Source organism: Capra hircus, chromosome 18, assembly GCF_001704415.2.
Source record: "Capra hircus breed San Clemente chromosome 18, ASM170441v1, whole genome shotgun sequence".
In the NCBI taxonomy this organism is placed as follows: Eukaryota; Metazoa; Chordata; class Mammalia; order Artiodactyla; family Bovidae; genus Capra; species Capra hircus.
The window spans coordinates 63,940,483-63,952,461 of record NC_030825.1 but is presented as its reverse complement, the minus strand read 5'-3'; the positions used below and the strand labels follow the sequence as shown (position 1 = coordinate 63,952,461).

The window sequence follows — 11,979 nt, the reverse complement described above, 5'->3', positions numbered from 1 at the left end:
TACTCCATTTCCTATCTGTTAACAGGTTACTGAAAAACTTGGTGGCTTACTTACAGTTCAGAAGCCCAAAGTGGGTCTCACTGAGTTCAAGTAGTTAAAATCAAGGTTGTGTTCCTTCCGGGGGCTCCAGGGAAGAATCTGTTTCCCAGCCTTTTCCAACTTCTAGAGGCTGCCCACATTCCTTGGTTTGTGGCTACATCATTTTGGCTTTTTTTTTTTTTTTTCTGCTCTGGTCTTAGCTGTGGTTGCCCCATGTGGGATCTATTTCCTTAACCTCAAATTGAACCCAGACCCCTGGACCACCAGAGACGTCCCCATTTTGGCTTCGGTTTCCTTCCTTCTCCTGTCTCCTCCTCTGACTGATCTTCCAGCTTCCGACTCATAAGAATGCTTGTGATTACATTTAGGGCACAATGTAATAACCAGGAAATTTTCCGCATCTAAGATTTTCAGCTCCATCACATCTATAAAGACCCTTTTGCTGAGTAAGTTGACATATTCACAGGTTCACAGAATTACGACATGGACATCTTTGGGCATTCCCTGGTGACTCAGCGGTAAAGAATCTGCCTGCAATGCAGGAGATGCAGGTTCGATCCCTAGGTTGGGAAGATCCCCACCTTGGAGGAGGGAATGACCACCCATTCCAGTATTCTTGCCTGGAAAATCCCATAGACAGAGGAGTCTGGTGGGCTGCAGTCTGTGGGGTCGCAAAGAATCGGACATGACTAAGTGACTGAGCACACACAGGCAGCCTACTGTACCTGTGTCAGTCGGTTCAGTCGCTCACTCGTGTCCAACTCTTTGCGACCCCATGAATCGCAGCACGCCAGGCCTCCCTGTCCATCACCAACTCCCAGAGTTCACTCAGACTCGCGTCCATCGAGTCAGTGATGCCATTCAGCCATCTCATTCTCTGTCATCCCCTTCTCCTCTTGCCCCCAATCCCTCCCAGCATCAGGGGCTTTTCCAATGAGTCAACTGTTCGCATCAGGTGGCCAAAGTACTGGAGTTTCAGCTTTAGCATCATTCCTTCCAAAGAACACCCAGGACTGATCTCCTTCAGAATGGACTGGTTGGATCTCCTTGCAGTCCAAGGGACTCTCAAGAGTCTTTTCCAACAGCACAGTTCAAAAGCATCAATTCTTCGGCGCTCAGCTTTCTTCACAGTGCAACTTCTGTGTCTATGTACACGTGTGTAAAAGTCCATCTAACTATAATACTATTTACATACATTATGATACACAATGCTGAATATATGTACCTGTGACATGTAATTGTGCATGTCATTACACGTATGAACATATGTGTAATATAATGGTAGCCTAGATGAAAACTCTCCGGGTACCCTATAAAAGCCATAGCCTTTACAATGACCAGTAAGAAGGGTGACCATATAATTTTTCATCCACAAGACACTTGAGAGTGAAACAGACCCTACTGATAATTACAGAATAAAAGACATAAACCAGGACATATGGTCACCCTGGTTTTTTTGGTTCTGTTTTGTTTTTTTGCGTTACATCATACGGCTTACAGGATCTTAGTTCGCTGACCAGGGATCCAACCCATGACCCAACACTGAAAGTGCTAAATCTAGCCACTGGACTGCCAGGAAATCCCCTGGTCACCCTGCTTCGAAGGCCCTATTGGGTCTGCTTCCTCACCTTATTTCCTCCCACTGCACTCTCCCCTGTTCCCCTCCAGCCACACTTCAGCCTTGCCGTTACACACCAGGCACACTTCTGCCCCAGGGCCTTCGCACAGCTGCTTCCTCTGCCCGGAAGGCTCCTGGTACTTTATCCACGTGGCCTCATTTTCCTTCAATGTCCCTTCACCGAGGAGGCCTCTCTTGGCACCGTAATTGAAAAGCACATAGAAAAATCACTTAAGAAGCACCTCCTGGACTTCCCTGGTGGTCCAGTGGTTGAGAATCCACACGCTAAAGCACAGGACATGGGTTTGATCCTTGGTCCAGGAGATTCCACTTGCTGTGGGGCAACTAAGCCCGTGTACCACAGCTGCTGAGCCCGTGTTCGAGAGCCCAAGAGCCACAGCTGTTGAGGCCCGTGTGCCTAGAGCTGGTACTCCAAAACAAGGCACACCACTACAAAGCAGCCAGTGCGCAGCAGCTAGAGAGTAGTCCCCTCTCGCTACAGCTAGAGAAAGCCTGTGCACAACCACGAAGGGCCAGTGCAGCCAAGGAATACATAAATGCAATCTTAAACACTTCATGTCCCCCTTCCCTCCTCGTTTCCTCCTTGTCACTGATCATGACTCTGTAACATACCATGTATTTTCCATTTGTTGGCTTGCTTTAGTTTGATTTTTGGCCTCACAGCTTGTGGGGTATTAGTTCCCCAACCAGGGATGGAAGCCATACCCTCTGCAGTGGAAGCACAGAGTTGTAACCACTGGACCGCCAGGGAATTCCCAGCATGTATATTGATTGTTCACCTTGCTTGTTACCGGCCTCACCCACTGCAGTGAGAGGTCCATGGGACAAGGATCTTGGTTGACTTGCTTCACTGCTGTAGCCTCACCACTTGGATCAGTGTCTGGCTCAGATTCGGCACGGAGTATAGCAACATGGAATGAGAGTGGTTGACTAGGAGACTTAAGGCTCATGGGTACATGCTCTAGGAGACTTGGGCATGACACGGGGGCCTAACATCCTTGGGTATCTGACACAGTGGAATCCCAGGTCACACGGAAATCCAGTTGTGCACAGGTTCACGGATGACCAAGAGTGGGGATACAGGATTGTAGCGCATGGATGACCTAGAGTGGGGACATACGGTTATAGTGGAGCCCACATGAAGAGCTAGGGAATCTGATGCTGGACCCAGAGAATAGATAGCGACCAAAAAATTCACAGGGACCTCAAGGGGTTCTGGAAATTTCTCTGTAGGAGGATTGTGGAGTATTCTCAATGGACGTGTGGATCCAAGATATTTAAAAACATCACCCTGATCTGTAGGTGGATATGGGGCCCCAGTGCTAGTGGGGAAAGGAGGCTGGAATGGGCAGATTGGGGGTGAAGGGGAACAAAGATGAGCATTGGATCAGCAACTCCCCAAATTCTTTCTCTCTCCCTGCTTCTGTCTCCTTTTTCCCCTCTGTCCCTCCAATCTGTCCTATCTCCCCCAGCATCTAGACCTCCACCTGTGTTTACCCCCCATATTTTGGGGTTCCCAGCTCTATGCTTGTTTGTTGCTCGCTCTCTCCATCTGTCTCTCTTTGCTCTCTGTCCACCTATCTCTCTGCTGTTCCCCCTCCCTTGTCTGTCTCCCTCTCTCCCACTTTTCTCCTCTCTCTGACCCTCCATCCTTCCCATCACCTTCCCCCGGTGCCCCACCTCTGTATTTGTCCCCTCTGCCCCCGTCCCTCTATTTCTGTGCATTTCTCTCTCCATCTCTCTGTCTCTCAACCACGGTCTCTCTCCTCCATTACTCCCAGTCTCTCCCTGTCTCTGGCTGTTTTCGGTTCATCTCTTTGCCGGGCTGTCCCTCCATATCTCTGTGTCTCTAGCCCCCGCGCCCCCCCAACCCCGAGCCCATTCCTTGCCTCTCCACCTCTCTTTCCCTTCCCCTATCTCTCTCCATTTCTCTCTCTGATTTTCTCCATCCCTCTGTCTCTCCCGGGCACCTTCTCCCCTCTCCTCCGTCTCCCTGTCTCTCTGCCCGCCTGCGCGCCTGTCCGGCCCCGGCCCCGGTTCTGGCGGTCCCCGTCTCCCGTGCCGTCTGTCTCCTTCCCCCACCCGTGTCAGGCTCCGTCTCCCTCTGTGTCGCCCCGGCTCGGCCCCTCCTGTGTGCCCCGCTCGTCTGCCTCCGTGGTCCCTCCTGCATCCTTCCGTCGCTCCCAGCATCCTCCCAACGCGTCTCCGCGGCTCCGGCGCCCAGGCCCGCCCCCTGCCCCGCTCCCCCTCCCCCTCCGAAAGGGTTAACTTTGGGGAAGGGCCCGGAGTCCCCGGATGGTGATGTCAGCGTGCCGGAGAGAAAGGACGAGGTGGCGGGGGGAGGCGGAGAGGAGGAGGAGGCGGAGGAGAGAGGGCGCGTGGGGGGGCGGGGGGGACCTCGGCCTGCAGCATCCGCCGGCCCGCACCTCAGACCCCCCCGGCGGGGGGAGGCGCAGGAAGGGGGGGCCGGCCAGAAACGGGCTGGGGAGGGGGGGCCGCGCAGCCCCCCCGGGCCATGCTGACTCCCGGGGCCTGACCCCCCCGGGCCAGCCCCCCCTCCCCCAACTCCGCGGCCCGCCGACCGGGGGGGGCCCAGCCCAGCCCCCTGGGGACCCCCGGAGAGGTGGGGGGCAGCCGGGGGGGCCGGGACGGAGCGGCCGCCGGCCCCCACCGGAGGGACGGGGCGACTGGCCGCAGGGGGGGCGGCCGGGGGCCGGTCGGGCCGGGACCAAGGGCATCATGTCGTCCGGGGGCAAGGATGGGGGCGGGGGCTCCCCCGCCTACCACCTCCCACACCCACACCCACACCCACCCCAGCACGCCCAGTATGTGGGCCCCTATCGGCTGGAGAAGACGCTGGGCAAAGGACAGACAGGTGAGCCAAGGGAGGGGGCACCCGGGGTGGGGGTGAGGGGGGGATGGGGGCAGAGAGCGGGGCTCCCGGGCCCCCGAGTCCCTCTCAGAGAAGGGACTCGGGGTCCAGACTGCCGGGTCTCCAGGCTGAGGGGGTGAAGGCTCGGACTCTGGGGTCCCGACTCCTGGGGGAGGTGAGGGGCCCAAGGCTCCCCCGCTTTGGGGGCAGAGGTTGGAGAGTCCGGCCCCAGCGTGGGCAAGGGACCTCGGCCTGCAGCCAGGGTCCCGGCCGAGAGCCCAGGTCCTTGGTGCAGTACAGCCGCAGGCTGGGGCGAGGCGCTGGCATGGGGGCGCGCCTCCTGAAGCGGCATCTCTCCGCACTGTCCTCTGGCCGCAAAGGGCCTCTGTCGGGGTGACAGGGGCACTGAGGCTGGGGCGATGGGGTCTCCAGCATCCTGCCCTTTCTCCGGCATGCTGGCTCAGAGTGGGGACGGGGTGGGGGGGGGGGTGGAAAGGTGGACGCAGGAGGCAAATCCCTCAGGGGTGGCTGTGGACTGGGGGTGGGAGGCAGTCATCTTCTGTTGTTGCTTAACCTCCTTAACCTCTTTCTTGCCAGGTGGGCGGTGGGTGGGTGTAAGACAGGAGCTGAACACCTGAGTTCTGGGCCAGAGCTTCGGGGACCAGGGGCCAGGCCTGGGGGAGGGTCAGACTCTGCATCCCGGGGCAAAAAGTGTGAAGGTGTTGCTGACTTCAGTTCCTGAGTTGTGGGGGAGGAAGGGGCCATGAGCCTGGACTTGAGGGTCTGAGGGAGGAGGGGCTGGGGGCTCAGACTCCTGGGTCTGAAGGTGGAGGGGGCTGGGGGCCTGCATTCCTGGGTTTGGGGCTTAACATTGGGGAGTGGGCATACCCTTGGGGTGTGCATGCTTCCAGCTGCAGCTGCTGTTTTTAAAAGATCAAAGAAAGGGCTTGAGAGGTCTGGGTTTGAGAGGAGGTGGAGGAGGATGGTCTGGGAAGGGGGCAATCACAAGATTATATTCCTTAAGAGACATGGTGTCTCCAGAAGATTAAAGGGCAGAGAACTCAAGGAAGTGATGGGCTGAGAGAGAGAGAGAGAGAGGTTTGTCTGAAGGAGGTAGATTGGAGGACACAAAACTGTGGTGACCCAGCGAGGCAAGACGGTGTGGAGAGGTGAACTTGAAGGGGCACACGGGAAGGACGGAGAGTCCAGGATGGCTGTGGAGGAGGGGGGAGGCAGGTAGGTGGATGGCAACCAGAAGGGACAGAATTGGACAACAAGGAGTGGAAAGAGAGTTGTGTCTGGCGGGAATGGCTGCTGTCAGTCCCCAGGAGTTCAGGTCAGGGTGATTCGGGTCACCGTAAACCAAGCCAGGAGGGGAAGAAGGAGGAAGCAGGTTGACAAGGGGGCGCTCAGGAGCCAGAGGTGAGGAGACTGCACTGAGAGTGCCCCCCACATTTTCCGTCCCATCCCCTAGGTCTGGTTAAACTCGGGGTCCACTGCATCACGGGCCAGAAGGTGGCCATCAAGATCGTGAACCGGGAGAAGCTGTCTGAGTCGGTGCTGATGAAGGTGAGTCTGTGCGTTGGGGGAGAGGGGACCCTTTGGGGCTGGGGACAGGGAGGGAGGCAAGGCTGACCGCCCGCCGTTCCTTTTCCCCAGGTGGAGCGGGAGATAGCCATCCTGAAGCTCATCGAGCACCCGCACGTCCTCAAACTCCATGACGTCTACGAGAACAAGAAATATTTGTAGGTATTTATAGATACCCAGCCCTCCATGCATCCTCCCCGAGTTCCCAGGGCGGGACGTTTCTAGAATCAAGGCCTGCAGGGGCCAGGGGAAACTTAAGCTCTCTTGGCCGGGCCACTGAAAGTCTAGTACCGTCCCTGCTGCGCAAGGACAACCCCCCCCACACACACACACTCATAATCCTCCATGTTCCCATGCTGACCTGGCCTGACGCTCTGGGCCGATTGTACCCTGGCAGCAGGGCAGCTAAGCCTGAGCCGTCCCCATGCCTGATGGGGGACAAGGCTGATCCTCCCCCTTCCTCCCCAGCCCCCATCCCTTGTCCTGCTGCGCTGTGGGGAACACTCTGTATCGCATAATCTGGGTGCCCTCAGCCAGATCTGACTTGCTAAGGGCAGATCCCCTGCCCTTCCCATGTGCTAGGGCAGTGGGGCCTGGCAAAGGCCCAGGCTCAGTGAATCCTGCCTCTTCCCAAACCCTTCCTCTGCAGCACTGGAGACTCCCTTCTTCCCGCAGCATAACTCTGGATGTTATGACTGGACACCCCAGCAATGGGTCTGCTCAGGAGGTCTGAGTCTGTATCTGGAAGTCGATTACCCCCCTTAGGTTGGGGGTGGGGTCCAGCTGTCCCAGCCCCAGACAAAAGGCCTTTGTCCGGACTGGTGACCCAAGGGACAGCTGGACTGGGCACCAGGAGAGGGGACACCCCCGCTGCTTGACCTCGCAGTCCCCAGTTTGAACTGACTCCAGCACCCATCAGAGGCTGGATTTCCCCAGGAAGGAAGCTGACCCGGCCCCAGGCGCTCATAGGATTTGTAGTCTTCAGGCTTCCCCAGGTGTAGCGGCAGGGAGGGGCCGTTGTTGCCCGTTGGTGGAGCTATCACTGTCACTCCACCATCCTTGTAGGGAGGAGGGCCCGTGGGACTTGGTGTCTCACAGAGGAACCTCAGCCTTCCACTGAGCTCATAGAAATTGAGCTTTTGTTTTCCTGGGGCTAATGGGAATTAGAGGTTTAGCCTCCCAGAGCCTGATGGGATTTGGAGTCTTTAAAATCCAGGTGGCTGATGGGAATTAGGAGTCTCCATGTCCCAGAGCCTTATGGGAGTTGGGAGTTTTTAACCTCTCAGGCCTGAAGGGAGTTGTAGTCTTTCACTTCAGGGAAGTTGACTTAGATTGGTGCACACGCCAATCTCTTTTTGCCAACAGTTAATGAGAATTCTAGTTTCTTCATCTCAGAGACTTATGGGAATAAGAGGCTTCCCTGCGCAGGGGCTAATGGGAGTAGGTGGAGGTGGTGTGGTCTTTATTGCCTAAAGTCCTGTGAGAATCGAGGGGATCTCTTTCTTCCAAGTACTAATGAAGTTGCCTTATCTCCAGAAACAACTGGGAGTCAAAGTATTATTACTCTTGAAGTTGACATGGGAATCTGTGCTGCCAAGGGGGCTGATGGGAATTGAATTTTGACTTCCCAGAGGCCGATGAGACTGTCTCTTTCTCTCAAGGACTGATGGGAATTGGAGTCTTTACTTCTCAGGGGCTGATGGGAGTTGTAGTCTTTACCTCACGGATGTTGACCGTTGAATTGGTACACATTGCAAGTGTCATTTCCCAAGAATAGATTAGAATTCCATTATCTGCATCCCAGACACTAATGAAAATGAGAACTTTGGCTTCCCAGAGGCTGATGGAAATACGGGGCTGTATTTCCTAGGGGCCTGTGAGAACTGGGATCTCTGACCTCCAGGTGCTAATGGAATTGCCTCATCTCCCGAGGAAAACTAGTCAGAGTGTTGACCTGTGAAATTGACATGCTGGCCAGGGCTAATGGGAATTGAGTTTCTGCTTCCCAGAGGCCAGTGGAAATTGGAGCCGCCTCCTCCCGGGGACTCGTGGGAATTGGGGTCCTCTGCCTCCAGGGCCAATGGCATTGAGCGCTTGTACTTTTGGAAGAAGGAGGTCAGGCTCTTTGGTCCTCCACATGCCCCTTCCAGCCCTCTGCCCCCTCCATGTCCCCCAGGTACCTCGTTCTGGAGCACGTGTCTGGAGGTGAGCTGTTCGACTACCTGGTGAAGAAGGGGAGGCTGACCCCCAAGGAGGCCCGGAAGTTCTTCCGCCAGATCGTGTCGGCACTGGACTTCTGCCACAGCTACTCCATCTGGTGAGGGGGCAGCTTGAGGGGAGGCTGGGACAAGCACTACCCAGAAGGCAGGCCCTTGGGAGCGTATAGCAGAGTGACTGGAAGCCAGAGTGCTGCAGCCTGCTTTTCCAAAATTGGGACGTAAGTCACACGTCATAGGGAATTCCCTGGCGGTCCGGTGGGACTCCATGCCTCCACTGCAGGGGGCACAGGTTCGTTCCCTGGTCAGGGAACTAAGATCATGCCAGCTGCGCTGTGTGGCAAAAAACCGAAAGAAACAAAAAAGCTTCTTACAGCATGAACTCCACCCTTCGGAGCGTACAATTCAGTAGTTTTGAGTATATTTGCAATGACGTGCATCACTACTATGTAATTTTAGAACGTTTCATCACCCCCAAAATCATTACCCTGTACCCATTAAGCAGTCACCTCCCCCCATCCCCGGCCTTGGGAAACCACTAATCTACTTCCTGTCTCTGTGGATTTACCTGTTCTGGACATTTCCTAGCAGTGTGGCCTTCTGGGGCTGGCTTCTTTCACTTAGCAAAATCCTTTCAAGGTTCACCCATTCCTTTTCACCACTGAGTAATATTCCATCTTATGGCTCTGCCATATTTTGCTTACCCATCTACCAGTTGGTGAACATGCTGGTCGTTTCTTGTTTCTGGATATAATGAATAATGTGGACATATGAATATTTACATACAAGTTTTGGTCTGTGACCTGTGTTTTCAATTCTCTTGAGTACATACCTAGGATCAGAATTGTTGGGGAGGGCTTCCAAGGTGGCTCAATAGTATGGAATCAGCCTGCTAAGCAGGAGATGAGGTTCAATCCCTGGGTTGGGAAGATCCCTTGAAAAGGAAATGGCAACCCACTCCAGCATTCTTGCCTGGAAAATCCCATGGACAGAAGAGCCTGTCAGGATACAATCCATGGGGTCATAAAAGAGTTGGATACAACTTAGCAACTAAACAAGAACAGAATTGTTGGGTCATATGGGAACTCTATATTTAGCCTTTTGAAGACGTGCCAAAAAATAAAGAAAGAAGGGCCAGCCCATTTTCCAAAGCAGCTGTGTCATTCAGCATCCCCACCAGCAGTCTCTGAGGGTTCTAATCTCTTGCCAACACTTGTTATTATCTGACTTTTTGATTCTACATATCCTAGTGGGTGTGAAGTGGTATCTCACTGTGGTTTTGATGTGCATTTCCCTGATGGCTAATGATGTTGAGCATCCTTTCATGTGCTTATTGGCCGTTTGTATATCTTCCTTGGAGAAATGTCTGTTCAGATCCTTTGCCCATTTTTAATTGAGTTGTTTATCTTTCTATTATTGAGCTGTAAGAGTTCTTTATTCCAGGAATGAGGGATGACTCTAGGAATAACTCCCAAGAGTTACTTATTCTAAGAACAAATCTTTTTATCAAATGCATTATTTTTTTCAAGTAATTCCTCCCAGTTTGTGACATGCTTTTGCATTTTTATAACAATACCTTCTGAAAAGCAAAGGTTTCACATTTTGATGAAGCCAGTTTGGTGGGGTTTTTTTCCTTTTACAATTCATGCTTTTTCTGTCCTATTTTAGAAATATTTTGCCCAAGGACCTCCCTGGCAGTCCAGTGGTTAAAACTCCGTGTTTCCACTGCAGGGCACACTGGATAGATCCCTGCTTGGGAAACTGAGATCCCACATGCCATGGGATGTGGCCAAAAAAAGAAAGAAAGAAAGAAATACTTGCTAGCTCAAAGTCATAAGGTTTCCTCGGATGTATTCTTCTAGAAGTTGTGTAGTTTTAGCTCTTACATTTAGGCTTGAGGTCCATTTCAAATTAATTTTTGTATATGGTGGAGGGTAAAGGCTGAGGGTCATTTCTTTTTTTTGGCATAAGGACATCCGTATGAAAAGATCTTCCTTTCCTCATTGAATTGCTTTTCACCTCTCAAAACAAGATATTCAATATGCAGCATTTTAATGATTAATTAAGGTGCAAAATAGATGCCTCCAGATCATCTTTCAGCCTCGTTTGTTTGCACACCTCCCTCTCTGGGATAGGGGATTGGAGATGGGGTGAGGATCAGGCTGAGGGAGCTGAGACCTAGGACCAAAGCTTGGTGATGAAAAGGCAGCCCATTTAAATTGTCAACACCTCGCTATTGAGAAGTGTCAGGACTCTGACATTAAAGACACTGGCCTCCAGGGGGCGGGAGTCAACAAATTTATCAAGTCTGACCCAGTTAAGGACCTCTTCCAACAGAAACTATAAAACCTTCTGCCCCACCTCCCTGGGGACATCATTAACCCGTATATCCTGAGGAGTTTGTCCCAGGATAGGGGGTGGGGGGTGGGGGCGAAGGAGGAAGCAATGATGGGCTTTAGTTGACAGTATTTTTTTTTTAATTGTTCAGTATTGAAATATTGATTTTTGTTTTGTTTCTGGCTGGGCCACATGGCATCTTAGTTCCCTGATCGGGGAATTCAACCTCTGTTCCCTACAGTGGAAGCCGAGAGTCCTAACCACTGGACCACCAGGGAATTTCCTGAAATATTTGAATTTTTCAAAAATGTTGTTTGCTTTTGGCTGTGCGGGGTTTGGTGGCTGCACGAGATTTTCCCTGGTTGTGGCGCGGTGGCCCCTCTCTAGTCATGCTGGGAGAGCTTCCCACTCCGGTGGCTCCTTGTGCTGTGGAGCATGGGCTCCGGGGCGTGCGGGCTTCAGGAGCTGCCCCTCCTGGCTCCAGAGCTCAGGCTGCACAGCTGTGGCCCAGGGGCTTAGTTGCTCCGCGGCACGTGGGATCTTCCCGGCTCGGAGATCGGACTCCAGTCTCCTGCATTGGCAGCGGATTCTTTACCACTGAGCCACCAGGGAAGCCCTGAAATATTTGAATATTTTAAGAGCCAGCTCAGTACCAGGCCTGCTTACCTCAAAGAAAGATCGCTTCGCACATATTCAAATATCTGTGGATAAAATGATACACCGTCTGGAGGTCTCCTGCAAAATCGTCCAGTGGGGGAAGGAGAGCGTATGTAGGGGTGGAGATTAGAGGAGATACGCCTCGAGCTGATAATGGGTGAAGCTAGTGGGTGGGTGCATGGGGCTTTGTATATTCTTGTGTCTGCTTTGGGGAATGTTTGCAAAGGTCCCTAACTAGAAGTTGCCAGATACGATCCCCCTCTGAGAGACAGTGAGTGGGGGTGGGGTGGGGGGTTGGTCCTCAGACTCTGGGAAGAGGCCAGAGGCCTGAGCCCCACCATCCTGTCTCAGCCACAGAGACCTGAAGCCCGAGAACCTGCTTCTGGACGAGAAAAACAACATCCGCATCGCAGACTTTGGCATGGCGTCCCTGCAAGTGGGGGACAGCCTTCTGGAGACCAGCTGTGGGTGAGTGGGGGCCCGCCACCTGCGCCCCAGGGAGCGGGTAGAAGCCCGCCAGAGGCTCACACGCCCTCTGTCCCTCAGGTCCCCCCACTATGCGTGCCCGGAGGTGATTAAGGTAAGCGAGGGGCGGGCAGAGGGGGAGAGGAGCGGGCAGGGGTTGGGGGCCC

General features: G+C 53.7%; 1 protein-coding gene across 2 annotated transcripts in view; it reads left to right on the top strand.

Annotated features, from left to right (window-relative positions):
• Positions 4,078–11,979, top strand: part of BRSK1 (BR serine/threonine kinase 1) — a 21,020-nt gene continuing 13,118 nt past the window's right edge. Inside the window, exons 1-6 of one of the 2 annotated variants that reach the window (XM_018063078.1) lie at positions 4,078–4,553; positions 6,025–6,119; positions 6,210–6,295; positions 8,314–8,454; positions 11,699–11,815; positions 11,894–11,927. In XM_018063078.1, the coding sequence (XP_017918567.1) occupies positions 4,418–4,553; positions 6,025–6,119; positions 6,210–6,295; positions 8,314–8,454; positions 11,699–11,815; positions 11,894–11,927 (609 nt within the window). In that variant the 5' untranslated portion in view covers positions 4,078–4,417. Of the gene's footprint in view, positions 4,554–6,024; positions 6,120–6,209; positions 6,300–8,313; positions 8,455–11,698; positions 11,816–11,893; positions 11,928–11,979 lie in introns of both variants that reach the window. The other variant, XM_018063079.1, reaches the window with a different exon arrangement.